This window comes from Zea mays, chromosome 9 (genome assembly GCF_902167145.1).
Source record: "Zea mays cultivar B73 chromosome 9, Zm-B73-REFERENCE-NAM-5.0, whole genome shotgun sequence".
Classification (NCBI taxonomy): Eukaryota; Viridiplantae; Streptophyta; class Magnoliopsida; order Poales; family Poaceae; genus Zea; species Zea mays.
The window spans coordinates 87,535,887-87,556,459 of NC_050104.1; the positions used below are offsets into that span (position 1 = coordinate 87,535,887).

The window sequence follows — 20,573 nt, forward strand, 5'->3', positions numbered from 1 at the left end:
CGTTATGAATGGATTACCATGTCGAATTCATGTGTCAAAACATATTTTCAGCTATTGTTTATCTTTCTGACCTTCTTCTTTTAATCAACTCTTCAAAGGATATTTATTAAAGGGAGAATAAAAAATTATTCATTTGTGTTGCCTTGTTTTTTGTTTCTCTCAGGAATCAAAAGCAAGTGACAACATTGGCACCCACCTCTGGTGATCCCACGACAAAAAGGAAAACTTTTGTCATGCCTCCGAAGAAGGGTGGCCCTCCTGGTTCTATTCTTGTCCTAATAGACTAGAACTAGGTTGTGGAAGGAGAAAATTACCCCCCCCCCCCGAAAGAGAACAAGCTAAGGTCAAGAGGAAAGTTCTAGATCCTCCGCCTCAAGATGACCTCGATCAGGAAATCCAAGATCTCAAATCCATCTAGTAGCAAGTTGAGCAATGCAAAGAAAAGATGCTTCGGGTTTCTCAACTACAAAACCAAATTGATGAAGCATCAGAGCAATTGCGTAACATAACGCAACAAGTTGAGACCCTAGAAGAACCACATCATCAGCAAAACCTTCATCATTAGGAACTCGACTACAATGATTATCCCTATGATGGAACTTCCCCTCTGACGATCGAATTTGCAAGCTACGCCATGGCCACAACTGTACATACCACCTTAGCTACCAATGTACGGTGGATTGTCGGACCCGAGGCAGTTCCTCATGAGTTACGAAGCTAACTTAACAGTGATGGCAAAGTCATTTATCATGGTCATTAGAAATGTGGCTTAGACATGGTATTCTTCGCTTCGGCTGGCAACTATATCCTCTTGGCAGAAGCTCAAAGACATGCGCCTCACCAGCTTCTAGGGTTTTTAGACTAATCCCTTAATAGCCCATGCCCTGTTTTAGTACACTCAAGAGCAAGATGAGAACCTACAAGCTTATGTCTAAAGATTCCTCTAGCTTATGGCTCAAGCACCAACTATGCAAGATGACATTGTCATAGAAGCAATGGTCAAAGGGCTTCGTCTACGGTCAGCACCTCAATAATTTGCCAGGAAACCACCTCACTGCTTGGAGAAGCTGTTACAGAAGATGGATGAGTACATCAGAGTGAACAACAATTTTTGCTAAAGAAGGGAGGAGGCACAAAGATACGCAGAGATGACCAGTGGCTTCAGAGGAAGATTTCACCCAAGACACATCTGAAGCATTCATAATCCAAGCTAGAATGAAGATAAACTTGGTAAGCCTCAGGGACAACAAGGTCAGCGCCTATCGAGACTGCTTCCATTTGCACTTCTAGATGAACTTGGGCAGTGTCTTAGATGATTGAAACCGTTGTCTTTAGCTTCTGATTGCTTTTCTGCATAGGCTGCACCCGATTGAAAAGTTAGACAATGACAACGCTTACAATCTCTTGCACTCACATGCTTCTCAATGAACTTTGTGACCCGCTACAAAATCCGATAAACTTCAAAATCTTCATTTGATACCAATTTCAAATATGATTCTAGCATAATGAGTGACCGATGTTTTGGTAGTTCACCTTGCTTACCTTTACTATTTTTAGCATAACTTGAAAACTTGGTTGATTTCTTGCTTACATATAACCAATACTATTTTTAGTTGTGAACTTCTCTTTTGACTCCTTAAAACCGAATCAAATGCTTACACTTCACATATCTTATGCAAATGATCAGTTTGAGCGTCTGCTAGCACGTGCATTTATTGCTACACACATCATAGCACCACTTATAGCATTTTTACACTCTAGCTAGTATACACCTGAAGCTCCTGCATTCTCTTCATTTCCTACTCTCTCTTTTGCATCTCTGCATTTTCTTTGGGGAGATCTCTTATCAAGGGGGAGTTTTTGTTTCTAACATAATTTGTGGCTTGATGAGTCCATTTGTGAACAAGGGGGAGAAATTATGAATTGATGGGGATCTAGATTGTTGGGGAGAAATTCTAGACATTTGGAGCTCCTATCGACGGGGAGTCTCTTTTAGAGTTTGGGGAGGATATTGAAAGGGGGATTTTTAGCTTTTGCTAGTTATGTTGAGTCATTTGCCTCTTTCTAGAGGAACTAGTTTTGATTTCAGCACACTTGCTGATTTTGTGCTTCAATCTAGTTTTGTCATCTGGCTAGTGGTGTTGAGCGCTTCTTTTGCCTCTTCTTGAGGACTAGCTTATATTTCTTGGTCGTGTTGAGCCATTGCCCATTTCTTTGGGGACCAAGCTTTGCTCGCTCCATATGATCTATGTTGGCTTTTGTCTGGTTTTTGGTCATTCGAGCGAGTTCTCCTTCTTTCTCTTTCTGCTAATCTTTGAGTCCTTATGGTGGTGGTGTTGATAATGCATTTATCAAGGGGGAGATTACAAACACAAGGATGACTTGTCCCTTATGGTTCAAGTTGCTGATGAGTGATTATCAACATGGGTAGTACTTTGGTGTAGTCGATGGACTAACCAGAGTATGAGATTACGTGTTGTGCAACAATATCTCTCGTCTTGTGGTGTGCAGGTGTGGAGCACATGCACGATGGTCGACAATGAAGGTGAATCTCATGCTGATGGACCAGGAGTGGTGAAGGACAAGCACTGGGACTTGACCGAGGGACTGGAGAAGCCGTGTGAGTAGCCATGGTGGCTAACACCTAGGACACACACCAACATGAGGACATGTTAGAGCGGATCGTGTTGCCGGCATAGTCGCGGACTAGCAGGACACATGTCTAGGACGTGGGGGACGCATATAGAGTATGCTACTCATGGCAGTTTGGTGCTTGAGCCTCAAAACCACACAGCGCTATGGATGGCGGGTTTCGCCGAGTTTGGGCTTCAAATCTCGATGGTGTGGTTCTGGTGGGAATCAGAGGCGACATGTGGCATCATCGTGAAGGGTGTTGTCGAGGTAGTAATTAGGGATACCTTGATTACCCCCCTAATGAACGCACTCAGAGAAAAAAGGACCAAACTCCTGAAGGGTGATAGCCGAGTCACCTACAAAAAACCGAGACGTCCCTCGAGGGTCTCCCATCTTGAGCAGGGCTCCACCTCACCCGAGGTCGACACCACTCGCTCCGCCTCGCCCGAAGCCGCCTTAGCCCAGTCTGTCTCACCCGAGCCAGACTCAAGCGAATAGGACAAGGGCACTCAAAAATAGGCGGGGGATAGGCACATTTATGTGTGTGCCAACCTACGTTGTGGCAGCGGAGCACAGTGGCGGACAAGACAGCAATCACGTCCGACACAGTGGTATGATTACGCCTACAACACATTGCGCGTGCGCCGCCTGATGCCCTCCGATGGGACGCCTAGAGCGACAAGCCGAGCGGACGAGCCTTCGGGCGCAACCGCTCCACCTTGCCCGACCCTGGGCTCAGCCTTCGGTCAAGTTCTCCGCCTCGCCCAAGCTCGGCCTCAGCCACCTACCACGCCGCAAATCCCGCAGACAGCCACTCTGCCCGACTGTAGCGCACGTCGAGAGACGGCTCGGCTAGAGCCTCGGAAAGACTTCTACATCAACCAAAGTAGGGACTCTAATCTTGATGAGCGCTGCAGGGAATCTCAATGTCATCACACGCCAGGACGATGACACGCCTCGTAGGCAGCCTTTGGCCCATACCCCGACGCTGTTTACAACCACTACAGTATGGGCGGCCTCTCCCTCGGGGACTCGGGTGTACGGACAAACCCTCGGCCTCGGCTCTCTGCAGAAAGTCAGCAGGCATGAATCTACTGCATGGTTCGTCATCACGTCAGACGCCAGGGCATCTCTCCTTCAAATACAAGACTTAGCTTTATTGCGGACACTCCCCTTGGTGTATAAATAGGGCAGTGGTCCCTCCACGGGACGGAGAGAGGCACATCGATGAACTCTCGCACTCTCACTCTGTCTGAGATATTGACACTTGCCTCAATCATCTCTAGGGACTTGGGGACTTCCCCTCTCCCACTGTGCTTGTAAACTCCTACTACAAGCACCACAGTGCGAGTAATACAAGCCTCATCCTCTCTGCTGGAAGTAGGGCCTTGAGTAGCCCGAACCAGGATAATCACTTGTGTCATCTTGCACACCATCTAGAGCCACCCATGTGGCACATTTACTGGTTGGTTAGGGACCCATGGTCCAAACACCGACAGTTGTGTCATGGTGAAGCAACTTCGTGTGGAGCATGTGGCCGTCAGATGCATATCCTAGGAGTTGGTCCATTTTGCCCCTGGTTAAGTGGATGAGCTCTATGTATCTAGGGGTAGTTTAGACTAGTGAAATAACCCCCCTATAAATAGGTGGGAGGGTTGTTGTGTATAGCTATCTCTTCGATAATCTCTTTGACTAGCTCATTAGGCACTTGTTTAGAAAACCCTAGTTTCCTTCTCTAGGTTGCAGTATTTTAGCTTGAGACCCGCAGATGTTTTGAACTCCACATCTGTGTTCTTGTATTCATCATTTTGAGGAAGTGTGGCCGTATCCATCCACAACGTTTGTCGAATCATGTGCTCAGTTTGTGCTCCTGCAGATTTTTATTCGATTTTGTCTTCGCTCTCTTCCATTCTCTCTTCTCTTGTTGAATTTTGAGAGAATCTTCGATGACTAGAGTTGGGGATTGCCTTGGGATGAAGCTCACTCTTTAGACTATTGTAAACACCATGTTTGAGCAGTTTTTGGTCATGATCCGAGAACACCCCTTTTGGAGTTCGATTGAGGAAACCCTAACAAAATCTCAATCAAAGCAGGTTTTTTAATCTGTTCGTGAGATGTTGATTTGTTCTAGTTGAAACTTCATAGAACATATTATTTCCCTCTATGCTTACTGTTTGTCAAATTTTAGTTGTTTTTTGTAGCTTGCAAGGTGTGGCACTGCCGCCCACCTACGTGGCACAGTCGCGGTCTGGCCCCGTCGACTAGCAGAGCGGCACTGCCGCTTGTGTTGTTCTGCACTTTTGCTTCTAGTTTTTATAGACAGTTGAGTTGGTTCTTCTCTAGCATTTTTGTGCAGTCAATCAACACTGGATTGATTTGCACATCGCTTCCTTGCTTTTGGAGTCCCTTAGGGTTTAGTGTGGAGGTTTGGGATCAAGTCACAATGCTCTCGAGTAGAGAAAATTTTGTGGCTCCAATTCACCCCCTCTGATCGTCTCACTAGTCTTTCTCTTGATGAATCGATTAATGATTCTATCCAAAGGTTCCGAGATACTAGAAACCGATGTTTTCAAATCCATGTCACACATAAGCAGGTAGCGGATCTAGCTTTTAATGGGTTATTGTTGGTCACTTCCTTTTGATCCTTGAAAGATATAAAAAACAAGGCAACACAAACGAATTAACCTTCTTCACCCTTTAATTAACTCTTCTTAAAGAGATCAATTAAAGGGAGAGGGTTAGAGAGGTAATTAATGAATGAATGGAAGGATTAGAGCATAAAAGTGTAGAAGTATAACAACTAACTCATCTTGGACGTATGAATATGATTCTTCTTCATCTCTTTATTGACTAAAGTAATTACAACTATACCTTCGACTTTAAAGAAAGCAATATGAAGGTAAATGAACAAAGCAGCTTTGTAGGCAGATCGATTCAATTTGTATCTGCCCGAAAAGGTGTGTCATATGCATGCCACTGTTATTTTATTTATAGTCGTGGAGTAGAGCTTCATGAAATTTACAATCATGTCCTCAGTCTTATACATATGAACTACAAAATTGATTAAGTGTATTGTTGTCTTTTCCACTTGTAGTCTTGTAGATTAAGTCTTGAGGATTTCTCCTTGCAGTTGCTAGCTCCTTCGCCATGCACTTGTGCAGCTGAACCGAAGCTTGTAGCTTCAATTTTGCAATGTGACGATTACACACCATCTTCAAACGAATGTGTCCTTTGGTTATTACCCTGTTATACCTTACGAATAGCTGATAAATTAATGTTTTAAGAACCTTTGGCTAAAGAGGGTCCCAATAGTAGCCCCTTGTGGTATTAGTTTATTTTTCATAATGAGCTCAGACCGTGAAATAGACAAAGGTCTTGTGTCGAAGGTCCGAAAAACACCTTCCCTGAGCTCATTAGTGAAAACAAGTTCTTAAAATATGCTTTGATAAGCGTTGGCCATAAAGGGTCCATTTGTAGTGATAGGTTGCTTTTGGTTTTGATTCCCGCATTTTTTGTGTATGAAATGGCTGAAACTTGGGTAACTAATCACAACATTCATTTCTCTTGACAACTTGCTACTGCCATTTTTTGTCTCTGAAGCTTTCTTTGACTCACCTTTTTCCACAAAGCTTCGAGCTCTGCCACCTTCGTAACATCCCAAATGGCTAGAGAAGGGAAAGGTGAAGAGCTCCCTCTTGTGGCCCTGATGATGCTATATTAGCAAGGGCCGAAGTACATAAAGGAATTTGTGGTACTCATCAATCAGCTCCAAAAATGAAGTGGCTTTTGAGAAGGGTCAGGTTTTATTGGCCTGATATGATTGTCGATTGTTTTTAAGTACTACAAAGGGTGTCAAGTATGTAAAAATTGGTGATATACAGATGGTTCCTGCCGCCAAATTACATCCCATCATCAAGCCTTGACCCTTTAGTGGCTGGGGTTTAGCGTTTGTGGGTGAGATTCATCCATCATCATGTATGGGGCATTGGTTTGTATTAGTCGCAATAGACTATGTCACCAAATGGATCGAAGTCGTTGCCTTGAAGAATATGACACGCAAGGAGGTAATTGAGTTTGTGAATGAGCATATTAGATATAGATTCGATATTTCCAAGACATTGTCCAAAGATTAGGGGACTTCATTTATGTCCAAGGATGTTCGTGAACTTGTTGAATCTGAAAGGGAAATGTGCCCTTGGGCCATTTCTATGGATGTTTTGGTGATTAGTTGCCCAACACAAAATACGTTGGTTCACAAGTGCTAAGATGCAAATCAAAGAACAAGGTATGTATCCAGCCTTACTAAATTGTTTTTGGGTACTAATATATTTATCTAAGTACCAGGAATCTTACCAAGTAAAAAGAAATTGAATTGGAGGAAAATTGGCTGAGTTCAGCCAAACCAGCACCAGCCTGTGGTGCACCGGACTGTCCGGTGGCGCACAGGACAGTGTCCGGTGCCCAGGATGGCCCGGCGACGAACTCGTCGCTCTCGGGAAAAAGTGACGGTGTCGTGGCTAAAAATCATCGAACTGTCTCGTGTGCACCGGACTGTCCGGTGAGTCAACGACGCCTGCTGTCAACGGTCGGCAGCGGAATCAGCGGGCGACGAGTGGCCCATGCCAATGGTCGGTTGGTCACACCGGACTGTCTGGTGTGCACCGGACAGTGTCTGGTGCGCCAACAGGACCGGAGGTCCAACGGTCGGTTGCGCCTGATAAGGAAGGAGATCGGGCACCGGACTGCTACTGTTCATGTCCGGTGCGCCACCCGACAGAAGGCAAGAATTGCCTTCCAATTGGATCTCCAACGGCTCCTAGCTGCCTTGGGCTATAAAAGGGACCCCTAGGCGCATGGAGCAAGACACCAAGAATTCACTAAACATCCTAAGACGCCTAGACTCCGCAATCACGCAATCGGTTCATCGTGTTAGAGATTTGAGCACTGTTTGAGTTGTAAACTCCCTGTGCCATGTTTTGTGCTCACGTCTTGGCTTGTGTGCGTGTGTTTGCTGCGAACTGAGTCTTGCGTGTGTTGCTTTCCCTCCCTTACTCTTGTGCTTCTTTGTGGTCAACATTGTAAGGGCGAGAGGCTCCAACTTGTGGATATTCCTCGCAAACGGGAAAAGAACTCTAAAGAAAAAGACCGTGTTATTCAAGTTGATCATTGGATCACTTGAAAGGGGTTGAGTGCAACCCTCGTCCATTGGGATGCCACAACGTGGAAGTAGGCAAGTGTTACTTGGCCGAACCACGGGATAAAACATCGTGTCTCTTGTGTTGCTTTTCTCTGTGATTGATTTCTTCTCAAGAGCTCGCTCCATAGCAACTTGGTTTAATCTAACTAACATTTTATAAACCAAGTTTGTGCTATTAGTGTTGAATATTGCAGGATCACCTATTCACCCCCTCCCCTCTAGGTGCTCTCAATTGGTATCAAAGTCGTACTCTTCATCTAAGGGACTAACCACCCGAAGAGATGGATCCTAAGGGAAAGGGGATGGTGATCAACGACAAGGAGAAGGAGTCCCTACTCAACGAGCCTAGAGAGGACAAGCCCACTGACTCAGGCTCGAGTCACAAGAAGACGGACTAGAAGAAGAGGCACATCAAGAAGATTATCTACTACGACAGCGATGCCTCCTCTTCTTCACCAAGGGATGACGACGACGACGACTCCTCGTCCAAAAACAAAACGGTTAATCAAAACTACTCCTTTGATTATTCCTGTATTCCGTACAATTCAAATGCTCATTTACCTTCTAATCCACTTGGAAAACCCCCACAGTTCGATGGAGAGGATTACTCATTTTGGAGCCATAAAATGCGTAGTCACCTATTTTCCCTCCATCCTAGCATTTGGGAAATTGTAGAAAGTGGAATGCATTTTGATAGTATTGATAACCCTGTGTTTATCAATGAACAAATTCATAAGAATTCCCAAACTACTACTATTTTGCTAGCATCTCTATGCAGGGATGAATATAACAAGGTCAGTGGCTTGGACAACGCTAAACAAATCTGGGACACCCTCAAGATTTCTCACGAGGGGAATGATGCCACCATGATCACCAAAATGGAACTAGTGGAAGGCGAGCTGGGGAGATTCGTGATGATAAGGGGAGAAGAGCCAACACAGACATACAACAGGCTAAAGACCCTTATCAACAAAATCCAAAGCTACGAGAGTATAAGATGGACGGATCATGACGTCGTCCGACTCATGCTCAGGTCATTTACGGTTATTGACCCCCATCTTGTAAATATTATTCGTGAAAACCCCAGGTACACCAAGATGACACCCGAGGAAATCTTCGGAAAATTCGTAAGCGGGCGCATGATGGTAAAGGAGGCAAGATATGTGGATGACGCCTTGAACGGTCCACTTCCCGTCTACGAGCCATAGCCCGTTGCTCTCAAAGCAACCAGCAGCAGGGAGGCGCTACCTAGCAAGGTAGCACAAGTGGAGGCTGCCGGGCTCAATGAGGATGAGATGCCGCTCATCATCAAGCGCTTCAAGACCGCACTAAAAGGACACAAGGAGTACCCCAACAAGAACAAGTCAAGGGGGAAACGCTCCTGCTTCAAATGTGGTAAGACTGGTCATTTTATAGCTCAATGCCCCGATAATGATAGTGACCAGGCACAAGAAAAGCATGGGAAGAGGGAAAAGAAAAGGAACTATAGGAAGGCCAAGGGCGAGGCGCATATCGGGAAGGAATGGGACTCAGATTGTTCGTCATCCGACTCCGAAGATGAAGGACTAGCTACCTTGGCCTTCAACAAGTCTTCACTCTTCCCCAACGAACGACACATGTGCCTTATGGTGAAGGAGAAGAAGGTACGTATTCGAGATACTCCTAAGTATTCTTCTTCTAGCGATGAGGAATCTTCCGATGATGAGATAGATTATAGTGATTTATTTAAAGGACTAGATAGATCTAAGGTAGATAAGATAAATGAACTAATTGATGCTCTTAATGAAAAAGATAGACTTTTAGAAAAGCAAGAAGATATACTCTATGAGGAACATGATAAGTTTGTTAGTGTTCAAAAATCTCTTGCTATAGAAATTAAGAAGAATGAACTGCTGTCTTCCGAATTGTCTACCTGTCATGAATCTATTTCTAGCTTAAAGAATTTAAATGATTATTTTAATGCTAAGCTAGGGAAAGTAAATGAAACTAGTTCATGTGTAGATCATGTTGTTATTTGCAATAGATGTAAAGACCTTGATATTAATGCTTGTAATGAACATGCCTCTATTATTGCTAAGTTAAACAATGATGTTGCAAGTCTTAATGCTCAACTTAAGACTTGCATGGATAATTATGAGAAACTTAAATTTGCTAGGGATGCCTACACTATTGGTAGACACCCCTCAATTAAGGATGGACTTGGTTTTCGAAAGGAAACTAAGAACTTAACAAGCCAAAGGACTTTCGGTCTCAACAAGGAGAAAGGGAAGGCTCCTATGGCCAGTAGTTCTTCACATGATCAAAAGAACCATGCTTATCTTTATGCTCATGTCAAGCAAGTTTCTCATCATGATAAATGTTATAATCATGCTGCTTTACCTACTTATCATGATTCACATGCTATGTTTGCTTCTAGTTCCACATATGTTCATGATAGGAGTAGGCCTAGGCGCAATCATACTATTTCTCGTGCGCCTAGGAAAGCTTACACTGGTCCAACTACTATGTATCAAACATGTAATGCTTCTTTTGTATTGTTATGCAAAAATGCCAAAGTAGTTGCTAGAAAATTGGGATCTAAATGCAAGGGAGACAAAACTTGCATTTTGGTTCCAAAAGTTGCTGTAACTAACCTTGTAGGACCCAACAAGAGTTGGGTACCTAAAACCCAAGCTTAATTCCCTTGCGGGTTTACGCATCCGGGGGCTCAAGCTGGATTATCGACAGTGGATGCACAAACCACATGACGGGGGAGAAGAAAATGTTCACCTCCTACGTCAAGAACAGGGATTTCTAAGACACCATTATTTTTGGAGATGGGAATCAAGGCAAGGTTAAAGGATTGGGCAAGATAGCCATCACGACCGAGCACTCAATATCAAATGTGTTTTTAGTAGAGTCGCTTGGGTATAATTTATTGTTTGTAAGTCAATTGCATCACATGGGCTACAATTGTTTATTTACAAATATTGATGTATCTGTCTTTAGAAGGAGTGATGGTTCATTAGCTTTTAAGGGTGTATTAGACGACAAGCTCTATTTAGTTGATTTCTCAAAGGACGATGCCGATCTAGATGCATGCTTAATCGCTAAGACTAATATGGGCTGGCTTTGGCATCACCGTTTAGCACATGTTGGGATGAAGAACCTTCATAAGCTTCTAAAGGGAGATCATGTGTTAGGACTAACCGATGTCTGTTTTGAGAAAGACAGACCTTGTGCAGCATACCAGGCAGGAAATCAGGTGGGAAGCACTCATCACAGCAAGAATGTGATGATGACATCAAGACCACTGGAGCTCCTACACATGGATCTCTTCAGCCCTGTTGTCTATCTCAGCATCGGGGGAAGTAAGTATGGTCTTGTTATAGTTGATGATTTTTCCCGCTTCACTTGGGTATTCTTTTTGCAGGACAAATCCGAAACCCAAGGATCCCTAAAGCGCTTCTTAAGGAGAGCTCAAAATGAGTTTGAACTAAAGGTGAAGAAGAAGATAAGAAGCGACAATGGGTCCGAATTCAAGAATCTACAAGTTGAAGAATATCTTGAGGAGGAAGGCATCAAGCACGAGTTCTTAGCTCCCTACACACCACAGCAAAATGGTGTGGTAGAAAGCAAGAACAGGACGCTAATCGACATGGTAAGAACGATGCTTGGAGAGTACAAGACGCCTGAGCGGTTTTGGTCAGAAGTTGTGAACACAGCTTGCCATGCCATAAACCGGCTCTATCTACACTGTCTCCTCAAGAAGACCTCCTACGAACTCCTAACTGGTAATAAACCCAATGTTTCTTATTTCCGTGTATTTGGGAGCAAATGTTACATTCTGGTGAAGAAAGGTAGACATTCAAAATTTGCTCCCAAAGCAGTAGAAGGGGTTTTACTAGGATATGACTCAAATACAAAGGTGTATAGGGTCTTCAACAAATCATCAGGATTAATTGAAGTCTCTAGCGACGTTGTATTTGATGAGACTAATGGCTCTCCAAGAGAGTAAGTTGATCTTGATGATATAGATGAAGATGAGGTTCCGACGACCACAATGCGAACTATGGCAATAGGTGATGTGCGACCACAGGAACTACAGGAACAAGATCAACCCTCCTCCTCTACGATGGTGCATCCCCCAACTCAAGACGATGAATAGGTACCTCAAGAAGAGGGGCAGGATCAAGGGGGAGCATAGGAAGAATAGGTTATGGAGGAAGAAGCGTCACAGGCCCCTCCAACTCAAGTCCGAGCGACGATCCAAAGAAATCACCCAGTGGATCAGATTCTGGGTGACATCAGCAAGGGAGTAACAACTCTCTCACGATTAGCTAACTTTTGTGAGCATTACTCGTTTGTTTCTTCTATTGAGACTTTTAGGGTAGAAGAAGCCTTGCAGGATCCGGACTGGGTGTTGACCATGTAGGAAGAGCTCAACAACTTCAAAAGAAATGAAGTCTGGAGCCTGGTGCCACGTCCAAAGCAAAATGTTGTGGCAACCAAGTGGGTGTTCCGCAACAAGCAAGACGAACACGGAGTGGTGACAAGAAACAAGGCTCGATTTGTGGCAAAAGGTTATGCCCAAATCGCAGGTTTGGACTTTGAGGAGACTTTTTCTCCTATGGCTAGGTTAGAATCCATTCGGATTTTATTAGCCTATGCCGCTCACCATTCCTTTAAATTGTTCCAAATGGACGTGAAGAGCGCCTTCCTAAATGGACCAATCAAGGAGGAGGTATACGTGGAACAACCCCTGGCTTTGAGGATGACAGGTATCCCGACCACATGTATAAGCTCTCTAAGGCGCTCTATGGACTTAAGCAAGCCCCAAGAGCATGGTATGAATGCCTTAGAGATTTTCTAATTGCTAATGCCTTCAAGGTTGGGAAAGCTGATCCCACTCTATTCACAAAGACTTGTGTTGGTGATCTTTTTGTTTAACAAATATATGTCGATGACATAATATTTGGTTCTACTAATCAGAAGTCATGTGAGGAGTTTAGCAGGGTAATGATGCAAAAGTTTGAGATGTCGATGATGAGCGAGTTAAACTACTTCCTTGGATTTCAAGTGAAGCAACTCAAGGAAGGCACCTTCATCTCCCAAACGAAGTACACTCAAGATCTTCTCAAGAGGTTTGGGATGAAGGATGCTAAGCCCGCAAAGACACCGATGGGAACTGACGGACATCTAGACCTCAACAAAGGAGGTAAGTCCGTTGATCAAATGGCATACCGGTCAATGATAGGTTCATTACTTTATCTTTGTGCTAGTAGACCGAACATTATGCTTAGTGTATGCATGTGTGCTAGATTTCAATCCGACCCCAAGGAGTGTCACCTTGTGACCGTTAAGCGAACTCTTAGATATTTAGTTTATACGCCTTGGTTCGGGATCTGGTATCCAAAGGGGTCTACCTTTGACTTAATCGGATACTCAGATTCTGAATATGCCAGGTGCAAGGTTGATAGGAAGAGCACATTAGGGACATGCCAGTTTCTAGGAAGGTCCCTGGTGTCCTGGAGCTCCAAGAAACAAACATCTGTTGCCCTATCCACCGCTGAGGCCGAGTACGTTGCCGCAGGATAGTGTTGTGCGCAGGTGCTTTGGATGAGGCAAACCCTCCGGGACTTTGGCTACAATCTGAGCAAAGTCCCATTCCTATGTGAGAATGAGAGTGCAATCCGCTTGGCTGATAATCCTGTTGAACACAGCCGCACTAAGCACATAGATATCCAGCATCACTTCCTGAGAGACCACCAGCAAAGGGGAGATATCGACATTTACCATATTAGCACTGAGAACCAGCTAGCCAATATCTTCACCAAGCCTTTAGATGAGAAAAGGTTTTGCAGGTTGCGTAGTGAGCTAAATGTCTTAGATTCGCGTAACTTGGATTGATCTACAACATACATGTGTTTTATGACTTTGATCATGTTACTTTAAGCTTTAGTGTCTCATTTGCTTATATTTGGTGCTCAAGTTGTACAAGTCATCCCTGGACCTCACAAGTCCCTATGCAAATAATGCACATGTTTAGGGGGAGATATGTGCTACAACTTGACTCCTTTGAGACTAACATGTTTGTTTGAGTGCACTTGAAGTAGTCTCGAAGGAACATTGAAAGGGAAAGTGAACTTAGACAAGGAAAGAGCTTCCACTGCATTTCGGTAAAATGTATCTTGTCCTAAGTTCCTTTTTGTGTTCTCATTGCCTCTTCGCTTCAATTTGACATTTTGGTGAGACAACGGAGTTAAAGGGCCAAAAGTTATCCTGTTTTGGTGCTTAATGCCAAAGAGGGAGAAAATTAAGGCCAAAGCAAATGGATCAGCTAACCACTTGTGAACTTTGAAAATAGTAGAGTTAGAATTTGTATTTTGTCCAAAATACTCTTATTGCAAAATTTGGTCTCTTATGGGGGAGAATTTTGATTATGGGAAAGGGGGAGTTTTTGTCACTTGACCAAAATTACTCTTGAAACATCTCTCTATATGCTCGAACAAGTGTGTTTGACTTAGAGATAGGAAAAAGAATTTGATTTGCGAAAACAAACCAAGTGGTGGCAAAAGTGATCCAAATATGCCAAATCCTAAGTGAAAAAATTTGGTCATAATTTGCACTCTTTAGTTGCTTTTCAATGTGTTGGCATAAATCACCAAAAAGGGGGAGATTGAAAGGGAAATGTGCCCTTGGGCCATTTCTATAAATGTTTTGGTGATTAGATGCCCAACACAAAATATGTTGGTTCACAAGTGCTAAGAAGCGAATCAAAGAACAAGGTATGTATCCGGCCTTAGTAAATTGTTTTTGGGTACTAATATATTTATCTAAGTGCCAGGAATCTTGTCAAGTCAAAAGAAATTGAATTGGAGGAAAATTGGCTGAGTTCAACCAAACCAGCACTAGCCTATGGTGCACCGGAATGTCCGGTGGCGCACATGACAGTGTCTAGTGCCTAGGCTGGCCCGGCGACGAACTCGTCGCTCTCGAGAAAAAGTGAAGGCGCCGCGGCTAAAAATCACCGAACTGTCCGGTGAGTCAACGACGCGCGCGGTCAACGGTCGGTAGCGCAATTAGCGGGCGTCGCGTGGCCCGCGCCAACGGTCGGTTGGTCACACCGGACTGTCCAGTGGGCACCGGACAGTGTCCGGTGTGCCAACGGGACCGGAGGTATAACGGTCGGCTGCGCCTGATAAGGAAGGAGATCGGGCACCGAACTGCTATTGTTCATGTCCGGTGGTGCACCGGACTGTCCGGTGCGCCACCCGATAGAAGGCAAGAATTGCCTTCCAATTGGATCTCCAACAACTCCTAGCTGCCTTGGGGCTATAAAAGGGACCCCTAGGCGCATGGAGCAAGACACCAAGCATTCACTAAACATCCTAAGACGCCTAGACTCCGCAATCACGCAATCGGATCATCGTGTTAGAGATTTGAGCACCGTTTGAGTTGTAAACTCCCTGTGTCGTGTTTTGTGCTCACGTCTTGGCTTGTGTGCGTGTGTTTGCTGCGAATTGAGTCTTGCGTGTGTTGATTTCCCTCCCTTACTCTTGTGCTTCTCTTGTGATCAACATTGTAAGGGCGAGAGGCCCCAACTTGTGGAGATTCCTCGCAAACGGGAAAAGAACTCTAAAGAAAAAGACTGTGGTATTCAAGTTGATCATTGGATCACTTGAAAGGGGTTGAGTGCAAACCTCGTCCATTGGGACGCCACAACGTGGAAGTAGGCAAATGTTACTTGGCCGAACCACAGGATAAAACACCGCGTCTCTTGTGTTGTTTTTCTCTATGATTAATTTCTTCTCAAGTGCTCGATCCATAGCAACTTGGTTTAATCTAACTAACATTTTATAAACCAAGTTTGTGCTATTAGTGTTGAATATTGCAGGATCACCTATTCACCCCCCTCTAGGTGCTCTCAGAATCATATAGGATTAAGTTTCTCAATTCATCTCCATATTGTGATCTGGCCAATGGTAAGGTTGAGTCAAGTAATAGGACATTGATTAGCCTTATTAAAAAGAAAATATCAGATCATCCTAGGCATTGGCATAAAGTTCTGTCTGAGGCCTTGCGTGGGCTCATAAAATATCTAAGCATCTGCGCATGGATGGTCTGCGGGTTAGCCCAAACGGTCCGTGATTAGAATAATTTAGACTGGAATCTTTATCCCTTGCGTGATTGTCCTAACAAATCTTGTGGGGATATTGTTGGGAGCTGTCTAAGAATGGATCCAGATCTCTCCCTATATATATGAAGGGGTAAAACCGATTAAAACATACAACAATCAATCTATCAATGCAACTTTACCTTATGTGTTGGGACTTAGGAGCAGGAATAATTTAGCCTTAGTTTTAGTATGCCTCAACCCTTCATCTCTCTTTGGCTCGACGTCGTCTAGAGACGTCTTTGAGTGGCTCGGCTCGGCTCGTGAGCCATTTCCTAATACTTATTATTGCATTATTTAGTGAATTCACATTATATAAATTCGAAAAATGGAATCATCATTCAACATTATAAGTAATTTAAATTATAATTGTAATATATTCATCATCAAAGACTAAAAAACGAGCTATTATTCATAAAATTATTTAATATTTATCATTATTTTATAAATTGGTTAATTTGATACGGTTCGCGAGCTGAAACGAGCCAGCTCGGCTCGCTACAAAAACGAGCTCGAAAAATTGGCAAGGCTCGTTCAAGGCTCACCATCTACTTCGAGCCGAGGCGCTTCGAGCTCGAGTAGGCTCGCGATCCTCGATCTTATTTCCAGCCCTGATATTTAGCTTAAAATAGCGGCAACATGTTCAAAACGACTACTATTTTAATACAAGAGCGTGTATGTGACTTTGAATCGGCATCAAGAACCTTTACACGTGCGTGCAACACGGTGGTTTAAACCTATGAAAGTCATTGTGTGCTCCGACATCCCACGCCTGATGACTGTCCAAGAAGAAGAAAATAAAACCATACCCGTCGGACTTAAGGGTATTTAAATGTACTAGAGCTAATAGTTAGTTAGCTAAAAATATACTAATAGAATTAGCTAGCTGACAAATAGTTACTTAACTAGTATCTAATTTACTAAAAATAGTTAATAGCCGAACTATTAGGAAGAATGTTTTGATATCTATACCTAATTTTAGTCACTAACTATTATCTCTAGTGTATTCAAACACCTCTGTCATTACTTTTAGTACTAGACAAACTGCAGTTGTCTACTCGTGTTATTGGGTGGACCTACGCGGAAGATGTGAGCTGATGGTTGGCCTGCAACGCTCCACTAGTTTTCAGGCAACCACAGCTTTCAAAGAAAAAGGACAACTTGAAATAATCAATGGCTGGTGGTTTGGCCCATTCAAATACTTGGAGCATCCAAAGATGTACTACCATGTGGTAGTAGCGTGTGAATTGTGCTGTCGGGAGGTGGAAATTACTTGGAAACCTCGTCAAGTGGCGGGAGCGTCAAGAGGGGACTATTTAAATGTACTACTATCAGTTGAAGCGTCAAATATATATAAAAATATTATTTATAACATTAAATAAGTAAACTATAAAAATATTTTTATAATAACCTCGTCAAGTGGCGGGAGCGTCAAGAGGGGACTATTTAAATGTACTATTATCAGTTGAAGCGTCAAGTATATATAAAAATATTATTTATAACATTAAATAAGTAAACTATAAAAATATTTTTATAATAGATTTAATTATATCCACTTAATATGATAAAAAATAATTTCCGTGTATTTATATGTTGTTTAACTTTTTTAATAAATTTTGCTAGTATTAAGAAACATGTTATATTTGCAGTTAAAATAAAATTAATGTAAAAAAAATAAGGTAACATAGAACAAGTAACGAATCTTATATAAAATCAATTAAACTTATAAATACTAGTACTATCTTCTACAATTGCATCTTTCATTGACGGAGTATTTGCGATAGATAGTAGTCATCTACTGCTAGTTAGTTGGACAAATAAATATCAGTGTAGTTTTATATAAACTTAGTCATTTTTTAAAAAAAATGACTTCTTAAAAAATAAGGTGTACATTTATTTTAGAACCGAGGAAAGAGATATGTACTAGTGGATTTAGAGTTATCACGTCACGATATTAAAAACTCTCTCTCTCTCTCTCTTTTTTCTAAAGGATGATTCATGATGAGGTGTACCAAATGAATAAAAAAGAAGTGGTAGGAGTAGGTTCCACGTTCCACCAGCAGCCTGAAGAGTCGTTGCACCTTAATGTCACGGAAAGCATTATTGCCCGGTGGACCCGGCAGTACTCGGTGCCAGATGCCGCGTGATGCACGCCGCCGAATAAAAGCAATTTATTCGAAAGGTAAGTCAAAATAATAGTTGGAAACATTCAAAAAATAGCGATAGAAAATTTCAGTATCACAAAACGGTAGGTAGCGTATGGACATCCCGTGCCCAGCAGATAGCGGTTTGGCGGACAGGAGATGGATGCATGTCGGCCGCCGGTTTTGTCCTGTACAGGGGCACAATAATGCACCGGAGTATGGAAACACAAATTGCACAAAGCAACTTATCTTGTTACGCCATCCATTTATCTTATTATTACTTCCTCCGTTCAGAATTACAAAGCCACATAGAGCACATCCGAGGTACATACAGACTACAGAGAGTTTGCAGATACATAGATATTCCATAATGCAACATAACACGTAAGATTCTTAGGAGCTTGTTTAGGAGCTTGTTTAGGAGCGAAAAAACTTTAGCCCCTCCAATATCATTGCCACCAAACAAGACTAAGTGTCGTTTGTTGCCACCACGCAGCACTTATCTTAGACCTTGTCCAGCAGTTTATCCATAGTTTACTCAAAACACTACTGTATTTTAGACTACTATTCACAGAGTGAAATTTGAATATATGTATAATATATGAATAAGCTGCTGGACATAATAATCTTAAAGCTACCGCGCGTTACATATGGGCCAACTATTTTTTTCTAAAATAACCTGCTATTTCTTTTATTTTCTTTTCTCTTCCACTCGGAATATCGTTTTGAAAAGCTTTCACCTCGCTGTCAGCTTGCCGGCCAGCATCAATAGCTTCATTGGTGCCGTATAGTCCCAATAGTTTATGAAACGACGGCTTTTTATGCATGGTAGTCCAATAGATATGTTCTAATAAGACGGGAAGAACATATGGAACCCATGCATGAGCACCAAACAAGAAATCTAACTTTTATCATGGAAGATATATGTGTTCCAGCAAGTACTCTGATTGTTTCTCCTTAGGTTCTTCAGATCTATACAGTCTTCCTCCTCTCCTTTCTTGTTCACATGTAGCCTCCATATACAAAGATATCCTCTGTAGTTCTACTCTGCCCTTGGTCTCCACTTCTCTTGATACAATTAACTCCCGTGCTGGGGGACTATCCAGCATACTTATTAGTACTAGGTGAGGCCGGAAATTTCTTCTCGTGCAGAGAACAGGCTCAATTATCGGTAACCCAAGCTTAGTTGTCGTCATCAGCTCCTCTTTGACTCTTAGCAGAGTAAACCAGAGAGATCTCCTCTGCCATCGGGCACAGCAGCACCGGATCTGGTCGCGCCGAGCTCCAGATCTGCCAGTCTGTCCACGCCGGCAAGCTAAAACAACCGAGGCGACAGCTAAAATGGCGGAGAGTGGAAGAGAAAAGGCCAAGAAATTAGGAATTAGAGAACAACCTAGTTGGCCCTGGGATCTAACGCGCGGTGCCGAACCAAGGCCGGCAGTATGCGCCTTGTGGTGGCAAACGAACCTAGTTGGAGGCTGCATCCTTGGCCGCGGCGGGCCGTGGCGCCACCGCTGGCATGACAGGCTTCTCGCTGTGGACGAAGAAAGCGTAGAAGCCGCCACAGGTGGTAGCGGCTGCCATCGACCAGACAACAAGTTTGACTGGCAGGGGCATAATCTCAGCCACCTTGTAACTGAACATGATAGTAAGGAGGGTCGTGAGGCTCCAAACCCCAGCCTTGACCCTCGCGCGCTTTTGGGAGTGCTGCTGATCCAACTGCTCGTAGTAGCGCAAGCAGGCGAACAGGGCCACCAGGTCGAGATAAGATACCACGACGAAAGCGACGGAGCCGGCGTCACCGTTGGACCGATAAATCGCCATGCCTGAGTTGAAGGTGAGGAATAGGAAGCCAAGCACCGTGAGCCAGGAGAAGTCGGCCATTGCTGCAGGCGGCGGCGACCTCTGCTGCCCGGAACCAGGCAGCTTCTTTAATACCTCGATGTATCAGCAACGAAAGACGGAGGACGCAAGGCCAAGAAGCCTGTTTTTCGAAAGGGATCAGAACCCGTCGCTCATCTGCCGATATGAATGGGGAAGAGAAGAAAAAAATAAGATGGAGAGGAGCTTACCTTACGTAACGGCGAGAACTAGCAATCAGGGGCAGGGCAAGCTCGCCGCGGGGGCTGATTGCAGCGGAGGCGTTACAAAGCGCGTTGGTCGGTTGTAATAAGTTTTCTCTCCAACGAGCCCCTAGTCCGCTATATAGCGGCTGTTTGGTTGTTTGGACCACTAGATCCTAGATTCCTAGTTAAACCTAAGATGCAGGCTGGACTATACAGGGCCATATGACACTAACAAGGTGGGTCGGCCCGAGCACAGCACTAAAAAGCACGGCCCAGGTACGACACGACCCGTTCCATACAGTGCCAGTGTTGGGTCCGGCCCGTACACAGTGCCGGGCCCGGCTGGTACACAGTGTCGTGCCTGGGCCACCAACTCG

General features: G+C 43.8%; 1 protein-coding gene across 1 annotated transcript; it reads right to left on the minus strand.

The window, feature by feature from the left end:
- Nucleotides 1–18,375: 18,375 nt before the first annotated feature.
- On the minus strand, nt 18,376–20,363 carry LOC100276552 (uncharacterized). Its single transcript, NM_001150313.2, has 2 exons — nt 20,203–20,363; nt 18,376–20,114 (listed from the first exon to the last, which is right to left on the minus strand). The coding sequence occupies exon 2, from the start codon at nt 20,012–20,014 to the stop codon at nt 19,598–19,600; it is 417 nt and encodes a 138-aa protein (NP_001143785.1). The 5' UTR covers nt 20,015–20,114; nt 20,203–20,363; the 3' UTR covers nt 18,376–19,597.
- Between the last annotated feature and the right edge of the window lie 210 nt (nt 20,364–20,573).